At 40.6% G+C, this 23,676-nt stretch overlaps 2 protein-coding genes across 6 annotated transcripts; one reads left to right on the top strand and one right to left on the bottom strand.

Annotated features, from left to right (window-relative positions):
- The first annotated feature begins 524 nt into the window (after nt 1–524).
- Nucleotides 525–10,408, top strand: sergef (secretion regulating guanine nucleotide exchange factor). Of its 4 annotated transcripts, XR_004102117.2 has the most exons (12): nt 525–629; nt 880–1,018; nt 1,648–1,800; nt 2,761–2,855; nt 3,080–3,140; nt 3,218–3,331; nt 3,450–3,512; nt 4,133–4,291; nt 4,382–4,548; nt 6,826–6,862; nt 7,875–8,057; nt 9,285–10,408. XR_004102117.2 is itself a non-coding variant. In XM_031283000.2 (11 exons), exons 1-11 carry the CDS (start codon nt 531–533, stop codon nt 9,476–9,478), a joined length of 1,281 nt encoding a protein of 426 aa, XP_031138860.2. In that variant the 5' UTR covers nt 525–530; the 3' UTR covers nt 9,479–10,408. The 4 variants fall into 4 exon arrangements, 3 of the variants coding, with proteins under 3 accessions (XP_031138860.2, XP_031138862.2, XP_031138861.2); XM_031283000.2 differs by lacking the exon at nt 7,875–8,057; XM_031283002.2 differs by lacking the exons at nt 7,875–8,057; nt 9,285–10,408 and adding an exon at nt 8,426–9,262.
- On the bottom strand, nt 10,406–23,449 carry kcnc1b (potassium voltage-gated channel, Shaw-related subfamily, member 1b). 2 transcript variants are annotated; one of them, XM_036002813.1, is made up of 4 exons: nt 21,680–23,446; nt 16,468–17,383; nt 15,700–15,873; nt 10,406–11,940 (listed from the first exon to the last, which is right to left on the bottom strand). In XM_036002813.1, the coding sequence occupies exons 1-4, from the start codon at nt 22,244–22,246 to the stop codon at nt 11,831–11,833; spliced, it is 1,767 nt and encodes a 588-aa protein (XP_035858706.1). In that variant the 5' UTR covers nt 22,247–23,446; the 3' UTR covers nt 10,406–11,830. The 2 variants fall into 2 exon arrangements, with proteins under 2 accessions (XP_035858706.1, XP_031138839.1); XM_031282979.2 differs by lacking the exon at nt 10,406–11,940 and adding an exon at nt 12,437–14,562 and having other exon boundaries at nt 21,680–23,449.
- Nucleotides 23,450–23,676: the final 227 nt, after the last annotated feature.

Genomic DNA, 23,676 nt, shown 5'->3' with positions numbered 1-23,676 from the left:
CATTTATATAATTGAGAGTACAAAATAATGTTCAAGCTAGGTGACTGTAAACTGACTGAGTGTACTTCTAGGTAGGTAATTTGTATCAGTAAAAATATGAAATTAACAAATCATAATTTGCTTTTCTGCTCACAAAATGAAAATCCATAATTCACTTTCTGAGGAACCAAACCCAAACATCCGTTAGTAGGGACATTTAAAATGACAGGACATTTCTACAAAGATATAAATAGGACACTGATGTGGTCTGCTCATTTCGTCAGATAGTACCAGAAGATTAATGTCATCTTTTTAGGGCATGTCCCCACTCTTTTATTTTTTGGCAAGATGTCTGAACATTTATTTCCCAAGACTCTGGATTTTACATTTTCTATAAAAATGTATTGTATATGTATTGTATCCTATATAACATTTTGTATGAACTGATTTGTGATTTTTGTCTATGTTCTAATCCCCTGGCATTTTCTCTTTTTGTATGTTTTATGCATTGATGTATTAAGAGAACAGCGCTGGTGGTTTTTATGTTTACAATGTTACTTGGCAAAATGCTTTACGGCAGTGTCGCAAATCATAATGTAACGTTACTCATGGAAACTAGCTCACGGCCGGAATTTTGTTTACACTCTTGGGTAAGTTCGTTATATTCACCGTTAAAGTTGTGTATGTCTGACCGTATAGTTTAATTATCTCAAATACTCAGCACCAGCAGATTGACACTTCAATGGGGAACGTTTATCACTTTTGCTAACGTTAGCTTAACAGTATAGCGAACTAGCTCCAACGAACATACAAGTGCAGCGAAAACAAACTGTCGTTAAGATTTAACTCGGAATTACTAGCTCTGTTCGGTATTAACGTGATTAATGTCGTGTCCGTCAGGGAGCCAACAGCTACGGGCAGCTGGGACAGGGACATGTGGAGGACCTGTCAGAGCCCCGGCTCTCTGACACCACTGCTCTACAAAACATGGCAATACGGGCTCTCATCGGCGGCGGGGGTCACTCCGTGGTTATCACGGGTAGGTTACTGTTCGTTCCTAAACCGCACGTTTCCTTTAAAATACAAGCCTGATAACATGTGTTCAGCAATGTGAAGTCTGAACAAGGCTACAGAGATCATGTGGCGCCCCCTCCAGGCCAAATAAATTAATGATTGATGTTGTTGACTGTATTTAGTTAAGATGGTTAATTTGTTTTATTTTTATTTGACAAACATTTAGCCAATTCCACATGGGATTATAAAACACCACTGTGTTTCAGACATCAAAAATATACAGCAATACAATATACAACAAAAATAGTAGAAGAAAGAAAGAAAACTATCTATACTAATTTCTGTTTTTTTCCTCATCTTAAAAGCAGTGTTTTATTTATTATAAAATTATTATTATTATTATTATTATTATTAATATTATTTTAATTATATACACATCACATGTAGGTGAAAGGCTACTGGAAAACAACAAAAAAACAATCTATTGACTATTTAAATACATTATGGTTTGGAGTCAGTGTTTCTCTTTTTTATGAATGTCTTTTCCTCATCTCCCAAGCTCCAAGTAACTGTCTGATCTAAATGTTTTGTACATGAACAGCCAACTCAGCTGCATGGTTCTCTTATGTTTGTGGTGTATTTTGTGTTGGGCAGAGAATGGAGAGGTGTTTGTGTGTGGACAGAATCACAGAGGCCAGCTGGGACTTGGTCACAATGTAGACATCTCAACTCTTCAACTGTGCCCCAGCCTGACTCAGAGGGTCACAACAGTAGCCTGTGGTTGGGATTTTACTCTTCTTCTCAGTGGTGAGAACACTTTTACACTGAGATGTGGTGCTCTGTTTTACACCTGCACTATGTTTAGAAGAATATAATAGTTTCATGAGCGACGATTAAGCTTCTACCCTAGGTGTTCCTAATAGGCGGGATAATGGGTAGGATAGGCATTTTATTTATGCTTCAGGGAAATCTGGATGTCACAGCAGCCAAAAATGAGAGAGGACAGAAACTGGAATGCATAAGAAACAATTAATTATATGTAAGAATATGCAATAGAATGTGATTAGTGGATAACATGGCTGTAACAGTTTGATACAAGAATGCAACTACATTACAGTAGATGACAGTATCTGGACAATAGGAACAGTCCTCACAGACTTATGCCACATTCATGTCATAAAGAAGTTACTGTATTTCCAGGTTCCGACTTGTAATCACCATTTATGTCAACATCCAGTTTTGTAATTACACCCAGGAGATTTTTCTGAAAGCGCTGATATATCTGTCTTGGCGCTTATACAGAAGTGCCTAAAAAAGGCAAAAAATATGGACTTACTACAGCTAGTTCAACATTTTATGGTAATACAACCCACATTTTATGAATATTTTTACAATATATTGTAAGTGTAGTGTTTTTTTTACCATCATGCAACCAACTCTGCAATCACACAACTCTGTTGAGTTGTCTGATGACAGACACAGACATATGACGTGAATGCAGCATTAGACTTACAGTCCAAGTGATCAGGGTTGTCCTAAAACCAGCAATAGCTTGAGGGCTCTCATGCAGACTAGCTTTGCCCTTAGGCCCCATCTTCTATAAGTCTGCAATCTTGTTGACTTTGTTTTGAGAGTTTATAGCACTGATGTTATGTTAAAAATTGGAATGACGGAGGAAGCCTGGAACTACCTTCTATCCAAAAGTTGAATATTTCAGTGTGATTTTTATATAGAGATATTTCTTTTCTTTTTATGTCACACCGAAAGATTGTGGTCGAGTACTGGCATGTGGCTCCAATGCATTTGGACAACTAGGTGTTGGACAAACAGTCACACACTGTGCAGATCTACTGGTTGTTGAGGTGAGCACAAAACAATTGTAATTTTCTGTTCTGCCCTCAGAATCAAACTGTGTATATCAGTGGGGAAGTATTTTACTTCTTCAAGGAACACAATATAACCAGTCTAATGTTTGCCATACCTTTATCTTATCAATCCTGAGTGATCAAAACTGCTACAAACCAACTTCACCTCATGATCAGTGTGATCAGTTCCTTTGAAGCAGATGTGCTGTGTTTGTTCTCAGAGTCTGAAGGAGCCGGTGTTGAGTGTAGCAGCAGGACTCAGACATTCACTAGCTGTTACTGGTAAGTTTGCACCAAAAACGTCATTAGTGTGTTTTTATTTAGCAGTCAATCCACAAATCCTAATTTTCTGTCCTCAGTCTCAGGCTGCGTATATCAGTGGGGAAGTGGTCTTTTTAATCACGCTAAGAGAGCACTAAGTCCTCGCCCTGTCCCATCACACCTCAGCTCTACGGTACCCTCTCTCGTACCAGGTAAGTGAAACTCTGTACTAATTAGAAATAGTTACAGAAAAAGTTTTTAGGCATTCCGTAATTTACAATGCCACTGATGATTGATAAATGTGACCACATACTTGTGCCTATGTTGCAGGTCTGGATCATAAGACTTCACAAATGGTAACTGCAGGCTCAGCGCACTGTGTGTGCCTTACAGGTATGTCAACGGCATATACAGTTCATGTTACATTTGATTTATTTAGCATAAATATGAGCCTCTGACTGAGAAAACATATTCCAATTAGCCTGGAAATTAAAAGAATGACATGTTGGAAATGTTTGTGAGCTCCAAACTTTGGGATTTTGGATGTAGGCATCCCAGCAAGATATTTGCAACATAAACAATAGGAAATGGCTTCCAAGGCTGACACCTTCTTTCTAACAAACAGTTCAAGTTTAGATAAAAGAGGGGTTCTTCTCAGATTGAGGACAACAAACTTCCAACAGAAAAAAGGACTGGAGCACACAGATTGATTTGCAGCCTTTAATAGTGCAAACAGACCAAAGCTTTTTTTCCTAAACAGTTTTTATTGATGCTTTAGAAGTGTGTAATTTCACTGAATGGACATACGCAAGGCTATAATTTGAAAGCAGATATGCAAAACATTTTGTGCTGCTCTCTCTCTGTCTTTAACTTGATGTTCATACATCATGTCTGGCCTCCCTCCTGTCCTGTAATTTAGTTATTAGTTGACCAGCAGCACTCAATTACTGCTCTTTCTTTCTGTTGCTGCCTCTGCTGAATTAAGAATAATGTCGCTCCTGTTGGGTGTGCAGGAGACGGTGATTTGTTTCTGTGGGGAAGCAACAAGCACGGCCAGCTGACCACCACACAGCCCTTCCTGTCCTCTCCCACTCTCGTGAAGCGCTCACTGCTGGGTGGAGAGAAAGTTATCAGTGTGTGGAGCGGCTGGACGCACATTGTTGCTCAAACAGGTGAAACATAATAACACATATTATGTCATCAGTTTGAACAGGATTTAAAGGACAGTTGCCATATCTGAACAAGACCATCATCTATTTCAGAGAGTGGGAGAGTGTTCACATGGGGCAGAGGAGATTATGGACAGCTGGGCCGACAAGCATCAACCAGTCAGAACCCAGAGCTGCAACCGACTGCTCCTTCAGCTGACGGTGGAAACCAGGAGGCTTGCCTCCCTGCAGAGGTTAATGTTCTCCGTGGAGCAACACAGGTCAGACTTATCAGTGTTTGACAACTCTACAGACTGAAAAACCTATAAGGCATATGACAAACGTTTATACATGTAGTAGTGTGTTTCAGATTCATGATATACTGTATTGATTCTTATTGTTGTGGTGTGCCAGTTTAGCTGGTGATCATGTTAACTGGTGATATTTGCATGAAATCAGTGAATATTCAACAAGGCCCTGCCCTGCGTTCTGCTCTGCCTCCGCCCCTCGAGTGCCAAAGGCTCACATTTTCATGAAGTGTTTGCAAGTGAGACAAAACAATGGATATCGCTGAAAACATCACCAGTTTATGTCCCTTTAAGCATTATCCACACAAATACAACACATACTGTATGAACGGAATAAAATAATGTTGCTGTCATGGACAAAAAAGTTGATGGATCAGCTTCTACGAAATGATTTTGTGATTTCTATCTATATATTGGACTCTTAGTCTAAGTTAACACAGGTTAACATATGAGAGAAATATACGCCCATGTTAACTGGTGATATCACAATTTAACATGGGCAAATGCAAGCCTCGAAACAGTAGATTCATCTTTGCCTCACATACCAAAAACTAAAAATGAAACACGTCAGTCATGCGCAAACGTGATCATTTATCATGATAACAATAACAATAACAATGATAAATGATCACGTTTGCGCATGACTGACGTGTTTCATTTTTACCCCCAAAACGGAATAAAGTGTTAAGTGGGGTCATGCCTGTTTGTTGTACATCAGTTAGTTTTTGGTATGTGAGGCAAAGATGAATCTACTGTTTCGAGGCTTGCATTTGCCCATGTTAAATTGTGATATCACCAGTTAACATGGGCGTATATTTCTCTCATATGTTAACCTGTGTTAACTTAGACTAAGAGTCCAATATATAGATAGAAATCACAAAATCATTTCGTATGTTTTTGATGTTTTCAGCGATATCCATTATTTTGTCTCACTTGCAAACACTTTGTGAAAATGTGAACCTCTGGCACTCGAGGGGCGGAGGCAGAGCAGAATGCAGGGCAGGGCCTTGTTGAATATTCACTGATTTCATGCAAACATCACCAGTTAACATGATCACCAGCTAAACTGGCACAGTGGCAATCGCCCTCTGTTGTAGCAGTAAATGTCTGTGTCACAGCAGCAGGGGGCAGCAGACAACCACAAACAAAACAGGTAGCTGAGGGTTGTTTTGTGTGAGGTAAAACAGTGACTGAATGAGAGCCCAGCCCACTAAGAGTAGCTTCTTAATGGTTTGCATCACTACATCTATCGAGTAGAGCGCACACATACTGCCTCTTCTCCCATAAGGGCAATTATGTGAGAGCATCGTGGGATTGCAGCAGTTAACCTGAAGTCTAATTGGCAGCTGTATTGTAGGAGATTGTTGCCAATAAAGTTGATGTCAGGGACAGGCAAGGGCAATCTCTTGGTCATTCCTCCACTGTACGCATGATCATTTCAGCAGCACTAGCATATGTCAAGGCTTGTCACCTTGCGTGTGTAAAGCTAAAGGCAAGATGGATTGGTGGTTGGGCTTATGAATCTCTCAGCCCAGCCTACCATGTTAGTCCTCCTAACACTGTCCATATACACCCACAGAGTCAATATTTGTTAAACTGTCATATTTTTATGAGGCCTATGAACATTACTGGAGTAACAAATTATAACCCGTCAGTGGTTCAGGAATCAATCGATGTGTTTCCATTCATGGCTTGTCACAGCTGTATGCTTTATCGAAAACATTGCTTTATCAAAGCAGTTTAAACTGTATTAGCAAGGATACATAATTCAATGACTTTTATTGCTAGTAAATAAGAGCTCTGTCTTTGTAGGTTTCAGGATCAGAATTTAAACGTGTCCCCTTGTAGCAGTTATGAAGGAGAGGACTGTGAAAAAAGGCCAGTCATTTATAAAAGCTTTTGGTCATCAAAGGCAGGCACACACATCCGTCCTGAGACAGTTGCATTAACTCCTCCGGTGTGTTCTAGCTTTTATGAATGCGCTGGCTTTTCCGTTCTAGTTTTCTGCTCTGCCGTCTGGTGAGTGAGGGCTTTTATATTGAAAAAAACTCATGTTGTATGCAGTTTTGAATAAAAGTTGGATGACTACATCCTGACGCATGGAATTTTTTTTCAGTTTCAGAAAATATTTGGTTACAAAGTATCTCAGTATCCATGTTAGCATAAGAAATTGTGGCTATTACAGTCTTAAAGTTGTCTGTCTGCATTTAACACACATTTTAAACACTTTTCAAATCCCTTTCTCTACAGATCGCATGCGGATCTGAACATAACCATGCCATTGTAGGTGAGTGTATTCTCTCTTCTCATTTTCTTTTTGTATGTTATTTCAAAAACTGCTTTGTTTTCCTGTATTAGAACCTGTAATATTGATACGCATAAACATCTAAGATGAAACACAACTGCACTGGAAAGATACATCAAGGATAAGCTGTTTCTGAGAAATTAAGCAAAAATAGCCTAAACTTACAGTTTTGGTTTCAGTAACTGCATGTGTCTGAAACAAGAGACTTCACCTTTGCCGTGACATGACTCTGGCTCTTACTAAATAAAAGATTAGGGAATACACATTGAATCGAAGAATGAGTAAGGGAGCTGTCTAATACATTACAGTTAAACATGAGTGTGAAATATTAATCCTTCTAGTAATGCTGGAGAGGATTTCTGAGGTCAGCTCATTGCTCTGTGACCTTTTGCATCAGGAAGTAATTACAGCATGGATAGATGAGTATCATTGACAGAAGCAATTACCCGTACAGGCCTGCAAAAGAGCTGAATTAACCACACACACATTTACAGGCATGTTTTTCCAGTTCTAGATTGTTTGGAGAGCAGTCTCCCTTTGTCCACAGAAGAACAGAACATAGACATTGCAGCTACACACATCCCTTATATAATACTAAACAAACACAGACATATTTGAGTGTTTGTGGTTCCTTGTCAGATTTACAAAGATAATAAATATGCTTTTATTCTTTCCAGGCTTGCCAAAAGTCTCTTGCTTTCCCATAGGCACAAACATTTTGGAAGTAAAATCTTCTGCATTAAATTTTGAACACTGACCCACTTTTATTTTTACATCGGCATGAATTTATAAACCGCGGATCAACACTGAAACACAAGCACAGGGTTCCATTAGAGAGAACACGCTGGACATTGCTGGTATTTCTACAAGCAATTTTTTTGTTCTGACCAATTTGAATAGTTAACTGGAAATACCATTATAATTAAAGGAAATTGTTAACGCTGGGTGTCTATCGTGATGGCAGTTCTCACAAAGCACTGCTCTGTGCTTTCAGAAGTTAAGTGATGTGATGAGAAAGCACAACCAGTAAATGGAGAACTCATGTGAACCTCCTGCACCTCACTCTTGTGCCATGCTGTCCTCCTTTCCTCCTGTCTGGAGCGCAGTGGCAGGTGCAATGAAATAGCAAAACAGGATTGGAAGCAGAGACCTGAGTACTGCTATTTCTGGTGCTGAAGTAGGTCACATGGAAAGGAACCGAGAGCATTGCATGCTACTTGTGATATCTGTTGCACATTTGCACCTGAGGAAGTGTTCCTTGTGTATGAAATTCACCATTGTAGTCAGACGTCATCCAATCTGAGGAAAGATGTGTGTTAATGTGAACATTTTGAACAGGAATGCATAGGGACAAATCCCTTACATCAGATCCCGTTTTAACTTGTATAGTACGTGTAGTATGGTGTAAGTCCTACATACGTATTGTGTCACTGGTATTTTTAATTAGGTGTGAGATTTTAAACTGTCAATTGTAAAATCAAATGACAGGATTTGTTTACAAGGAAATGGCTTATTGCTCTTGATTTCTATCCTTTTGTTGTGCAGAATATTGTGCAGGCACTTTGTTGCCATGGAAACACGGATGTGCTGTACTCCTATCAGTAAGTCCATGAATTAAGCACAGCACCAAAACAAGGCTTTTTCCCGCAATGATCGAAACACGTCAAGACATTAAGCTAACTAATAATAATGAAAACCAGGATATTTACTGAATAAACTTAATCAAAGATGAAGACATATGCAGTCCAGTTATAAATACATGTAGTATCTTAAAGATGGAGCAACATGTGTGTTTGTAATGTATAAGCTATATCTGTCAGAATGTCACACTGACATAAATGGCTGGCATGACATCTCGGTCTACTAACTGGCGAAAGCATATGTGTCACTTGGCGAATCCAAACCTTAATGCCACCAATTTTTTAGAGATGTGCTGAAAACGCAGAAAGGCAAATAAACCCCCCGATGAAAGAAATGAAAAAATGACACACAACTGCAGGATGGGGAGAGCTTGAAGATGTGTTACCCTTGAGAAAGCAAGCTCGCTTCTGTTGCCATGGCAATGGAGCCTATTAGGTAACTGTGTTGCCATGGCACGTGTCTCCTCTGTGATGCAGACCTGACCACACCCACCAACTGCTCACCAGCTGTGAAGAGCAGGGAGGCTTTATTGCTGTGTGTGTGTGTGTGTGTGTGTGTGTGTGTGTGTGTGTGTGTGTGTGTGTGTGTGTGTGTGTGTGTGTGTGTGTGTGTGTGTGTGTGTGTGTGTGTGTCCGCATGCCTTCTGATTTTTTGCACACAGCCTTTTTTCTTAAGGTTACTAATTTTAGCCGACATGGTAGTGCTGCAGCCCCGTCCCTCTCTCCTGTCATCTCCACTGACCCATGACCCCTCTCTTTTTCAGGGGGTTGTCTTCTCTCCTGGGGCTGGAACGAACATGGAATGTGTGGAGACGGTTCACAGAGCAACATCTTTCAGCCACAGCTCGTTTGTGGTCTCACACCTCTTCTAATTGGCTGTGGAGCCGGACACTCTATGGCAGTGTGCGCTGCGACGACTGACTCAAGAAAAAACTCTGCAGTGACTCCACCTCAGTAACATCGGAGCAGGAACATTTATTTAGCACAAGGCAATCAGAGACTAAAACAAAACATTTAAATTACTAAATTAACACATTTCTGACTGATTTAGGGTGCTTATTGGTGCGTTGCAAAGCTCACGAGTATTCTAAGTGCCTTTGAATATACTGTAACTTTCACCTTTTTAATAGGCTACTTGAGCTCCTTGAAAAGATAAGGCTTTAAACTGCTCATCATAAATAGTGTGGTGGACCCAGGCTGAGTTATGTTACATGTGGACAGAGGCCATCATTTCTCTGACCAGCCCATCACTTTGATGGACATGATTGGGGCCGATGACTTTGAAGGAAATGACCATGCCTGTGGCTCCTGGTCCACCTGCCATGTTTGTCTTTCTGAAGAAAGCCATTAAGAATCATGTGAGGGATGGGCTAGACTGGTGCTATAGCTCCATCTTCCCATGTCAGTGGTTTTATTGCTGTGATCCTGAGTGTCTGAAGGCAGTCAATCTCTGCACTTCGTCCTGAAAATCCCTTGGTCATCTCATGATTTACCACTTAAACAGACAGTGAGTGCAGTATTTTATTCTTTGGCAACTCTCCATCACTTATTTATATTCTTGGCAGTCTGTCATATTCTTTGATGTTCCTACTTTATTAATCCCTCTTGGAAGAAATTTGTCCACTGCATTTGACCCAACCTACATATTTATGAGCTTTAGGCGGCCGCAGTGCAGCGTGCGGGGACCAACTGCAGGTCTGAAGCCAGTGCTATGGTCAAAGGCAATGGCAGGACTCAATGGTTAAAAAAGTTTTTATTTTATCCTTATGATTTATACAAATTATAAATATAAAAAAACATATCACTGATTTACGAATTAATAAAAGTTGAATTAATGTGCTTATATCTGGATTAGTTTGAAAAATAAATCAACACTCGTTGAAAATGATCATTTCTGTGTTTTCTTTTATTTATCACTATTTATTGTACAAGCCTGAACTGTATCGGTCAAAAAAGACACAAAAAATCAAATCCCGAAACAACAAACCAATCAAAACGATCACTGAACACCTTATTGAGATAACTAACCACAAAATGCAAGGTGTTCAAAACACACTCTCAAGTCTCACTAAACGGCACATTAGTTGCCTCTTAGTTGTGTTATTGATCCATTTAATAACAGCTGCTGTTATTGTTCCGTGTCGGAACACGATTAGCACACTGTTCCCCCATTTGTTCTCAGCTCTATTGGCAGATTCAGATCTGCTGTACCTGATCTGTAACAGATCTCAGTAGGTTGTTGGCAGTGTGTTTGCAGTTGTTTGGTAAAAAGGTGGTCCCTTTTCACTACTTATCCACACAAAAATTAAGCTGTTCTCTGTACTCAATGGCCTTCCTCTAGGTTTTTAATTAAGTATGCTCATTGCTTGCCAAATAAAATGTACATTAATTCATCATGTTGGTTAAGCTATACTCCTGAATGGTAAGAAGAATTTGCATAACAGAGGCACTTGTCCAGTATGTGTGTTATGTTTTGGCAATGGTTAGTATTGCATACTATGCCAATTTGCATGTGTGCAGGAATTAAAATATACTACAGAATAATTATGAATGTCTGAGCTGGTATATGAGTCAATGTATTTTATATATAATCTGTCTTTGTTAATCAAAGTGTAGCTACATATAAAGCTATATCAACATTTAATGAATGTTAAATATCTAGTATTCCTTTCTGAATAACCTCATTTAAGATTTGAATCACCAAACAATGATTTACTCTTAACAGCACACTTTGCCATTTTAATGCCTCATTAAGTAAGAGTTAAGGTAAGAGTGGTGTTTCCTTTTTTTTTTTTTTTTTTTTTTTTAAGTATGACCTTTTTTCATTTTTTTGTGGATGTTTTCTCTCTGATGCCTGAAAGAATATCAAAGGAATGTTAAAGGTTCAGTGGTGCAAAACAGTGCAAAAGTCTACAAAGATGTGACGGTGACAGTGCAAAGTTAACAATTTGTTTTTAACTGTTAAGTCTGGCTGACAGGTGAGAGATTTTTTGCTGGGTGATTAAAATCGGAGCAACATTTTTTTTTCTTTCAACAGAAGAAGCACACATATATTTGATGATCATTCAAAAACATTGGTACACAAAACATCGGCACACAAAAAAGCGTATTTACAGCACTGGCACACACCAAAAATAGGCACACAAATTACAACACAGTAACCAGTCACAGATACTGAGCTACATAAGGCTTGACAACAAAACTTCCTCAGTGCTACATCTATGCTGAGTTTGTGATGTACAGGTTGTCACTGTCCCACACACCCATTTAAAAAGACTAAGTAATACACACAACAATGTTTACAGCACTATCAGGTGGGTGATGGGCCATTATGGGTCATACACATAGTGGTTGGGACACCATGGTTCATAACACAAACTGACTCTGTTGGTTGTCTGCTCCGGTGCTGTCGCTGGGTCTCTATAAACATATAAAAAAACAATAACAAAAATAAATTATTACACAAATTATGTATAATGGTGGAAATGATGGCGATGATGGATACCTCTGCGAGAGATGAGACATGACACATGACACAAGCTTGGAGAGTAAAGAAAATGTGCTCCGTTAGTTCCTCATGGTAAACGACAGGTTTACCATGTATTTCCCATGCTTAGCCAAGGCATCAGACAACGGTGTACTGTCTGTGCGCAGAGGTTAGACTCTGAGTCGGTTAATAAACATGCCCAGTCATGCTGCGTTTAACAGGTTGATGTACAGTAGTTCAGTCATTGTCATGCGTTTGTATACTTTGCGTCATGCTCTCACAGTCACCTTGTATGTTATGCTCTCTTTGACCCGGACACAGGTAAACAGAGGGTCAAACAGCAGTTGAAAGCACTAGCTGTGAGCCAGTGGGAAAGGAAAGTTGTATGTATGCATGTGCTGTTGAATAAAAACAGAGTCTAAATGCTCATTGTGTATAAAATTTATTTCATGCAAGGACTTGTATTTACATATATTATATAATACTTTTCTGTTGCATAAATGGAAAATACATGCATTTACCTTTCCCCCCAAGTAGACCCCTATCCCATGCTGTGTCGTATTGTACTTTTTTTTTCACTTGATTTGCATGAGCATATAATTCACCTGCATCTCTACATCAATTCTTCACAAGGTTTTTTTTTTCTTAAATATATAACGTCCATTAATTACCACAAGAGACATGACTCGAAATGTAAAACTCTGCTCATTCAGAATAAAGACAAAACGTAAATGAGTTGCTATACTTATATCTTCTTCTAGAAATCACCCTTTTCTGATTGGTCAACATAACATTTGTTAAAGTGCCCTGAAAAAATTGTGCATAATTATTGGGACAGCATCAATACATTTAACAGTAACGGTATTGATGTTTTAAATCAATAGACATACATACTGCCGTGGTCATCGTGACATTTCTAGTAACTCAATATATTTTGGCTCTGTAGAGTTGCCTGGTCCCCTTTAATAATTTGTGCTTTATCATACAAAACTTTTTTTGAGATGGGGACTATAAAGTTAGTTATTTTTTCTGCTTGGAGCTCTGTATCCCCCTAAGGGTTAGATCCTAGTATGTGTTAGCTGATGTAACAATAATAACCAATTTACTGTGATTAAGAGTACGAGGGTGGTGCAAAAGGTACAAGGTGCACCCTATAAAATAAAGCTTTTGTTACACTGTTATGAGCATGGTATAAACGTTATAAAGTGTTTTGATGCTACACTGGGAGCACTTATGTAATATTTCAATTTATTACTTGCTTTTCCTTTGACTCACCAGGTATGAAGGCACCGTTGTTTTATAATTCATGAGCCTTGCCTTAATTTAGGCATCACAGCAGTAATAGAAGTTGCTGCAGACTACGGATACTGTTTAAAAACTAATAACTACCAGTAAATATATCTGTATAAAACTATTTATGCTCATAACAGCATTAGTTGGCTTTATGACATATTGTTCAAGTCAAATCACGCTATTTTAGTTGGAGGCCCCAGTCAAATGAATACAAGAAAATCAATATATGAATTTGGGGAAAGGCAAAGAATGGCGGCTACATAAAAATCTCTGCTATGACTGAGTCTCTTCTAAAGCTGTCTCAAAATGCATTAAAAATGACAAAGCTTTAAAAGCTTTTGAAAGAAAAAAATATTTTCTTTTCTTACAGGTACTGCGATACAGTTAGCTTCTTCTTGAACATAATTTATCATGCAGTGCATGCAAATGAACACAACAGTTTTAGTTCTGTTGACATTAAATGTATTCATCACTAGTATCATAGGAATTGTCACCATCTTCATATTGCATTGAACATCATGTTCAATTTTTTTTTTTTTTTAATGGGCACAGATAACATTGACCCTCGTTTGGATTGCACTTTCAGAATGATAACGTCTCTACTTTGCAACATACAAAGCACTTAAGAGGATTTCCCTTAACAGCTGGCAGTGGTACCTTTTGGATATGTTTCAGAGCCATGTATTGGTAATGTCCAGAATATTATTTAGTAGGGGTTACATCTTATGAAAGTTTCTTTCACAAAATTGTAAAAAGCAGATGAGATAAAAGTTATTGGCAGAAGAATATGCGAGATCAAAAGCAACAGAGCAACAGGCAATGATGTAAAGGGAAAGAGTGAGTTAAGCCTGTGGTAGAAATAGAACAGTGCTTTGTCTGCAACTGAGGTGACCCATGCAGAGTGGCAAGTGTCAATGTTTTCTAGTCTAGGATATGATGACACACCCAAGGAGAACACTTGGGTAAGCTTGAGTATAAGACACAGTTAAGATACAGTTTTCCAGAAAAAGAATGAAATAAAAATGAAAAAAACAAGAGTGAAGACAAGTGTAAAAACAAAATTTGACAGGTAAGAAGTGTGGACTGGCCTTCCAATGGCATTGTGTCTGCTACTCAACCATGCTACATAATGGATGGGATGGGGGAATGTGAGTGCTGCATTAGACAAGGTGGGCTGCAGGGCAGGGCGGACACTGAGGACACTCCAGAGGCATCCCCGCTCATGCCAGACATGCTGTTAAGGCTCCAAGGCTTTTCATAACCTTCAGTTGAAAAACAGAGAACGTTCTGAGTACACTGCAGCACTGAATCCATAACAAATGTTTTGGTTGTTCCTCACTAGTAATACTACACCTGTTGCTTTCTTGTTTTTGTCTCCAAAGAAACAGGTCAACACAGACTTTGAGACAGATTATTCTCCATGCATTGAGTGTATCAGGAGTACAACAGCATGCACCGGGTGGTACTGGAATGGTTTGGAGTATAACACTACAAAAGACTCGAAAAGGTAGGCACCTCAGGCAGGGAATGTATTCTCAGCTACAGGTAGAATTTCATACTGTACCCTATTAACTGTTGATATGCTGGCTGCACTCACAGACTAACATCACTTTCTTAGAAGAATGATTTGTAGATTAATACTAAATAAATAAAATAAACACAAAGGCTTTAACCCTGGTATTAAAGTATAGAAATCACTAAATTAGAATTTGGCTCTATATAACATTAATAATAATATTTGACATTAGACTTCCTCCATTTGTGTTGTGCTCCTTCACCATACTGATAGCACCCCTCAGCAAGACACTTCATGCACTGTTGTGGTCAAGAGCAATGTACTCATAAGTCAGGGTCCTGCATGGTATTTATCATTAGAACACAAATACATACGTGGTACACACATAGCACATAAATATTTTCTTAGGCATGTAAGACAACACATTCTAGACCATATAAATCTTGAAAATAGCTTTCTTACTGGTAAATAAATAGGGGTATTACATTATGCATGGTATCAAAAAATATATTATGTAGATGTGGACAATTATTATTGACATTTGTGGTGATTGTGCTTGGCTTTAACAGATGTTAGTGTGACTTGAAATATATGCAAATCCCAAAGGGATGATTGAGGAGAAGCAGTGTGTGTGTGTGTGTGTGTGTGTGTGTGTGTGTGTGTGTGTGTGTGTGTGTGTGTGTGTGTGTGTGTTTGTGTGTGTGTGTGTGTGTGTGTGTGTGTGTGTGTGTGTGTGTGTGTGTGTGTGTGTGTGTGTTGTGTGCCTGTGAAAAACTGAGGCATAACACTCAGCAAAGAGGGAAAAAAGAGGGTGTCCTGTCTCTACCGTCTACAGGGTGTCAGTGTCTTACAGGGGCCTGTGATTGGCTGTTACTGTACGTACCCCTCCTCACTCTGCCCCCTGTGTGGTTGGGGCGTTCAGCAGTGGTGACTAGGAAGCAGGGCCGCTCTCTCTCGTTGGGGCTGAAGATTTCCTCTGGAGATATGGCCTGGTCTATATGAGGGCAATCTTCGTTGGCCAGCGCTGCGTTAGCTGCTTCACCGTTTAGCTTGGAATCTTATAAGAAAACAACAAAGAAAAAAATCTGGTTTCATATCATTCATATTTCAATCTATCTTCAGTTTTCACATTGCACACAGGGTTTAACGAGTGCAATAATACGGTTTGGCTGCTGTCTATGTTTGCTTTGCGCACTGTTGTTCTATATGTTTTCGAGCACAAACTGTATCAGGTCACTTTATATTTGCTCTAGTGCCGCCAAAGGAATTCAAGAGGAAATCAAGTGACTCCTGCGTCTACTTGCACGTTCTTAACATCACAAATACATGATTATTACAGACTCTCAGTAAGTCTTAAGAGAGAGGAGGAGTGAATCACTCCATTAAGAAGTGCAAAATCAATAGCTTAAGATTACTCACAGTCTGCCTCAAAACCTCTATTCTCCTATTCAGAGTAAAACGTGCTTTTCATCACATATGTTATTGATTGTTTTCCGTGGGAAACTCATTTGTTTAATCTCATGCCTGAATCATTAGCTGATTAAAGTGTGGGAACAGACAAACAATGAGAAATCTGGTGATGTGGCTGCTTCAGGAGGACAGAGAAGTGATGAGACAGTTTATCAGAGTATACATCATCTTTCTTTCTTACCTTGAAACTTTATCTCGAAAACGTCGTCATGGGGTATGGGGCTTGGTTGTTGGGAGCTCATGCTTGACTTACAGAAGTTTGGAGAACCTGGCTGGGGTGCCCGAGGGATATGCTTATTCTTTTTCTTTGGTAGTTTCTGTTTTGCCATGGCCAGAGAGTAATACATTCCAAAGTTGTTGACAATCACAGGGACGGGCATGGCGATGGTCAGCACACCTGCCAGGGCACACAGGGCTCCGACCAGCATACCAGAGGTCGTCTGAGGGTACATGTCTCCATAGCCGAGGGTCGTCATGGTCACCACAGCCCACCAGAATCCAATCGGGATGTTCTTGAAGTGTGTGTGATCACTGGCTCGAGGGTCGTTGGGGTTAGCTCCAATCCGTTCAGCGTAGTAGATCATAGTAGCAAAGATGAGGACACCGAGGGCGAGGAAGATGATGAGAAGCAGGAACTCGTTGGTGCTGGCCCTCAATGTGTGACCCAGCACCCTCAGTCCCACAAAGTGACGGGTCAGCTTGAAGATACGCAGGATCCGCACAAAGCGGACAACCCTCAGAAAACCCAGCACGTCCTTAGCTGCCTTGGAGGAGAGCCCGCTGAGGCCGACCTCCAGGTAGAAGGGCAGGATGGCCACAAAGTCGATGATGTTCAGGGCGTTCCGAATGAAGTCACATTTATTCGGGCAGAAAGTTATTCGCATTAGAAATTCAAAAGTGAACCACACCACACACACGCCTTCAATGTAGGTGAGGTAAAGCGCAGTCTCAGTCTCCTGGTAGGTGCGCACCACTGTGACATTGTCCACCACCTCTACCTCTGTGCGGTTGATGATGGGGTTGAAGGCCTCGTGGGTCTCCAGACAGAAGGTGGTGATGGACACCAGAATGAAGAACAGCGAGGCCAGAGCAACCCACTGAGCAGGAAATATATATATAGGGTGCAGAAGCAGAAATAGAGGGGAGAGAGGAGGGGGAAGAAGGACAGAGAGGAGCACAGTAATTCATGCAATGTAATCAAGCTCAACACCCAGCAGCCATTCTTAGCACGACACAATGCAATTCAATCTATTATCAGAGACTGTGCCGTCTGGTTTGACAGTGACAGTGGCATTGACACACTCTCTCACTCCCCCCTTCCTTACTCTCGCTCTCTACGTGTCTTGATTCAAAAGCGTCACTGTAAAAGTGACAATCAATGCGAGCTGGCTGTTCTCGCTTCTCTTCCCACTGCTGTATCTCCAAGGTCATGGCATTTTCAAGGATACATTAGAATTACCAAGAGCCAGCAGCAGGATACGGAACATTAAACCACATGACCAAATTAGCTGGGGCTTTTCCCTTCAGCTGCAGCACCATCCCTACAATAGGTTTTCCCTATTCAAGGTCATACTATCCATGATGATCAACTCTTGGGAATTGTAGTGAGCTGAGAGGCTTGCTGAGCTGATGACAGACATGTATGAGAAACCTATATTTTCCTTAATTGCAAACGTGTACTTTAGCCTTCATTATGTATTGATTAGATGATCCCATTTCATCACATTTAGGCTCTGATATGTCTGATGCATACTACATGGGTGTGACAGATACAGTTTTCTCTACTGGGTATTGATTGCAACCCTGTCCTAATGTTATTCTGCTCTGATGATACTGTGCTGGTTTACAGTATTTGTTTGCTGTAGTTGGAATGGTAAAACACTACTATATCTTCACTGGTAATCGGAGGCCAATAGATCAGAGGTGGTGGACAAAGATTCAGACAGGAAGAGTGGATAGGTACTTTGTTTGTTTGTTCATGCTTGAAGATGTCTTTATAAGAGTAAGTGAGGCTCTGTAGTGCTGCTCAAACTAATGCACAGCCTTGTTAAGTAGCAGGGAGGTGTAGCATCAGGGAGGAGGCTAGTTGGAGCAGGGCATGTCTAGGCTTGAGAGCATCTTAAATATTTAGTTCACTAAGTAAAGTAAACCATCTTAGTCAGAGTTAAGTCCATTCACAGTTTGTCAGTAAGGCAGGCAGGCATCACGAGATGGGAAACAGGCCCTCATCATAACATCTCATCACTGGCAATTCATTGCATTGCGCTGAGGAAATCACTGCTGCTCTAAATGTCTGCTTCTTATCCATGTTAGTGTGGCAGTCTGGAGGGAAACTGTGCATTAGCAGAGACAACAGCACGCTGACTCCTTTTCTGTCAGCAGGGCTGTCCTCTGTTCAGAGAGACGACTCACACTGAGCAAAGAGGACACACATCAGTTTGGATGAAGATGGAGACTGATTGCAATTTACACACTTTAATATGGCATGTGAATGGCTTTGTGTTTTTGTTTTTTATTCTCTTTAAATTCAGTACAGAATGTCCATCTTTTTTAAACATACAAATAGTGTGGACTAAAAGAACACTTTGCATTTTAATGCAATCAGATACAAAATGTCCCTTTGTCAAGCTAATGTTAAGCTTTTGTTGTTACAGTGTAGTGTAAGAGAGATTGTGTGTCATTTCTGAGGCATTAGTACAGTATATGTGATGTTGTATTGGATTACATAATATTGTTGTCTTGTCCACCCCCTCTACAGTATGTACTATACAAAATAACAAGTACACCCTAGAATATAATCCAATCCAATTCAACCACACTGAAAACTACAGTCGCAAAAAATAACAGATTAGAATGAACAGCAAAGGCTGGATTACCAACTGGGCAAAACAGGGGAACTGCCCTGGGGCTCCCGGACCTTTAGGGGTCCCAAAAGATTTATTGTCAGCTGCTTTGTGCTTATTTTATTAATTGCAGATTTATTTGGGAGTGTCTTGTCCATGTGTTTCTAAATTTAAATGGTGCATATTCCTGAATAAGTTTATCTAAATCACTTCAAATAGGTTATTTACACACAGCCCATTTCCTAGTGAGTTAATCCGACCCTGTCAACACCTCATCAGTATTTTTAGGTTATTGACAGTGGATCTGAAACGATAAGTCAATTGATTAGTTCAACAAAAAATGAATTAACAACAATTTTGTCTCTACATAATAAAATTGATAATTATTGCAGATTTTCTTAGTTTTCTATAATTGTAAACTGAATCTCTTTGGCTTTTGGATTTTTGGACTGACAAAAAAACAAGCTGTTTGAATATGTCAACATTTTTCCTTATTCAATTAATCGAGAAAATATTTGTCAGATATCTCAATGATGAACAAAATCCTAATTGACGATTCTCTTGTCATTTTGTCCCGCGTATGAATATCCATTAGCAAGAGAATTGGTAAAGAATCATCACCATCACTGCCAGCATGCTTTAGTGCGATAAGGCCTCATTCTTACAAGCTACTTTCATGCCTCCTGACACACTGGCTCGCTCAGTCCTCTGAACATCCCACCCTTCAAACTGTTAAACAAACACTGCATCTAATCAGACCGCCTTTCAGTAAATGATGTGCCTATGTGACAGTTGGTAACAGTGTGGCCTGGAGAGAGGATGACAGGCGAAGATCGTTTGCTCCTTATTGGCTGAATCTCACTGTTGCTGGCAATCCACAGGCCTACAGTGCTATGCATTGACAAGGGTTTCCACTGATATATCCACTGTGAAGAGTCTGTAATTAACTCTGATGCTCACATCTAATTAATCTTCTTGCCAGTCTTGGTGGAGCTCTGTCAATCTTCGCTCTGTGCTTTGTCTTGCTCACTGCTAAATGTGGGACACATCTGAGGAGTTTTCTGCCTTGGGAAATGTCCCTGCATGCAGAAGGTGAAATTTGAAAGAAGTGTGCATGTGTGTGTTGGTTAAACCACTTTCACTAATGCTTGCTGTAAAAGTGAGAACATGTCAATACAGTTTACGCTTGCTGGATGGGGCCTGGTAACTAATTACACCAATTAGTGTTACAGCTGGTCAAAAAAGAACAAATCAGAAGGTGTAAAGTCATTTCATTGGCACCATTAAAAGGCATTACGCCCAGATGGAAAAGTGCCCATAACAAAGACCAAAAATGTCACCTCGAACAGCAACCCAATTTTAGTCTGGAGGTCTGCCACTAAAATCCTGGTGGTGCCAAAGATCTGGTTTCCTATGTGTATCTGACCTATTAAACCAAAGTGCCAGCCTACTCATGGATTCTTGTGTACTGAAAATATCAATCCAAAGACTGAGATGAGAGCCATAATCACTATTTTTCTTCTCCTGCAGTCTAGAGGAGGATGGCAGTAATGATTTGCATGTAAATGATTTTGACATATGAGGTCTTTGGTTGATTTGTTTTACAGTCACGTCGCTGCTGTGGAGACCCCTGGGAGGGCAATTTCAAGGTAATCAAAAGCCTCTTTAAACCTCCCATAGCCATCAATCTTTGTTTCACCATCAAGGGGCAAAGGCAGACACATTTACAGCTAAATTCCTGTTCATGCAGATTTGACTGTTTCATACCAGCAATGAAACATGTTGTGTGTTTTTAGCTGATATTGTGCCCACGATTATTACTAATGAGGTTTCAGATCTTAAGTTAAATAAGAAGAACAAAACCATTGCAAACATCTTAGACTTTAACACGTTGAATTACCAAGAGGGGGAGATATGAAAAGAAAGATATGCCAAACAAAGGGAGTTTTTTTGGATTGACACTTTAAATATCAGCCTATGGGCCTCAACAAGGATTCATTATGTTATGCTGTAGGCCAAGATGTTTTCCTAAGTTCTAAGTAGAATTTGGGGCTATGGTTTATGATGGCCCTTGACTGATACCCCTCCAATGCCTTTTGTTTTTTTTTTGTTTTGAGATGCTTGTTTTTCTTATAGCTAAAATCTCTGATTAATGATGGCTCAAGCCTGATCCCTCTCAAAGCCCTATTTACTATGTGATGAAATTGCATAAGGTGCTTCCCGATTGTATAGTTTTTTTCACTGTGTTCCACTTCTTTTTGTATTTTATAAGTGTGGCTTCCATTTGTATACCTCATGGTACTCAATTCAGTACTACAGTCCCCAAGAGATGGAGCTTCTCCCATCAGGATGTGCACAGGTGTTGGTATTTTTACCTGCCTGTCCATTGTTGAATCATGTAGCTATGCTCTCATGAAGGTCTGTTAGACCGAAAGCTCAAAATAAAGTGAAATACTGCATATATATATATATATATAGGGCCTATATCGATATAAGTGTGCAGATATCCCTTCTATTGGTTTAAACATCTTAGACTTAAAAGCAACTCACCCTTGCATATTTAGTGGAGTAAGGGTCCTCAAACAGAGCCCAGACATGTTTCTGCCACCGGCTCCACAGGCTTCCACTCCTGGCATCATGAGTGTCTCCCTGCGCCAGCCTCCTTGTCATTTCATCCACATCATCCTCGGCAGCATGCTCCAGCTCCGGCTCCGCATCATCGTTCACCAGGTCTAACAGGCCCCCCCCGCCGAAACTATCAAGGGCCTCCTCTGCCTCCCGGTGCTGACGATAGGTCATCCAGCAGCATGGCTCCACGTCTGTCTCATCAATGCCCCAGAAGGCCAGTTCCTCCTCATAGAGGGGTCCGCAGACATCAGCCGGGCAGTGCAGTTTACCTGTCCTGTAGTAATTGAGGATATGTGCAAACACGCCAGGGTGGCGGTCGAAGAAAAATTCCTCAATCTTGGCATCATAGTCAAAGTGGTTGGGTGCATCAGGCTCGGCCAACCAGGACAAGCGAGTGCCAGGTAGAGTGCGCAGGGTGCTGCGGTATGTCTGATGTCTGATCCCTCCCACGTTTATCACAATGCGATCCTTGTCGTCGCTCAGGCCCATTGCGTCCCTTAGGCATTTCTCCAATAAGTTCCCTTCATCGCAAAGGCAAGTCTAGGCGCCCCGTGCAACCATGCACAGCACTGATTACACTGAAGGAAATAATTACATAAAGGAAGCAGCGCACAAAACAACCTGTCGTTTATCACCAACTATGAAAGAAATCGGGGCTGCTTGACACGCAGTAGGCTACATTCACTCTAAACCCTGTGTTTTCAACAAGCACCTGGCATGCAACTGGAGGATCATTAACGCTTATAGCTGCCAGACTCACTGGAGGGTATCTAATCGAAATCCAAAATGATTGCAGCCAATGGCATTACATTAGGAATGGACGTCACATCGTCTGTAAATCCAAGATGTCGTGATAAAGGGACAAACGCTGACAAATCCCCCCCACCCGACAGCAGAATAAATCCAGCTCATTGGACTCCCAAGTTGCGGTAATTGATCAGATCAGTCCTGAGTAGGTTTGTGACTTTCACAGCAAGGTGACTGCGGTGGTGCTGAGCGGACAGCGCCTGTCCGGCAGCTCCTGATGGAGACTCGGCGCTGCTTTCACTCCCTCCTCTGTTGCTGCCTACAGACTCACCTACTTCACACCGACGCTCAGCCCGCTCCCTCTCTGCGTTTAACGACACACTGTGGAGCAGCTCTTTGTCTCAGCACAGAGATGCTCTCCTGTTCAGGAACTTTCCCTTTCCTTCATGCATAGCTGAGAAGAAAACACACACAGTCTGTTTGAAGGGAGGAAAATGCTGTTTTCTGAGCTGCGTAGTTAAAGAAAAAGAAAGCCGGAGATGAAAGGGGGGCAAACCTCCTCAAAAACGCCCAAACTGCCTGTTATTCACACCGTGCCCAGTTCTCCTCTCAGATCAGATGGAGCATGCCCAGTGGACCCTGCATGTGTTAAAACACGCTGTCAAGTTCTCCATTTAAAGCTGTTGAAATTGTCATCGGTGCACATTTTTCATCACTTAACGTCGTCGCTGGGAGGGTTATGGTCGGTTAACAGCCAGGAGGGACTCGTCTTCATGCACTGCTGGCTGGAGAAAGTGTGACCTGGAGCCATGAACGCGCAGATCCGCCCATATACCATCAGAAAGAGTCTGATCATATACCTTCTTACAGCTCCCTGATTTACGGATTTAAGATTCAAACTGTTGTTGACGCTCTGTAGCCTAGATGCGTGTGTTGCTGCACTCACTGTGGAGATATTTTGAAACAAAAAGTAGTTATTTTTATTATTTTTGCGCAACTCTAATGTGCTGCGCTTGATCTGCATGCTATAATAGCCACCCCACCTGTGTTTAATGTACCAACAGAGGGCGCCATTGCTCACTTTTTGATCCCCTTTATGTTGTCGGCTATGTTTGTAATATGGAAAATTAGGCCATAAACTTTTAGGTTTTGGTGAAGATGAAGGATTTCTT

Source organism: Sander lucioperca, chromosome 7, assembly GCF_008315115.2.
Source record: "Sander lucioperca isolate FBNREF2018 chromosome 7, SLUC_FBN_1.2, whole genome shotgun sequence".
NCBI classification, from domain to species: Eukaryota; Metazoa; Chordata; class Actinopteri; order Perciformes; family Percidae; genus Sander; species Sander lucioperca.
This window is presented reverse-complemented; position numbering and strand designations above follow the sequence as displayed.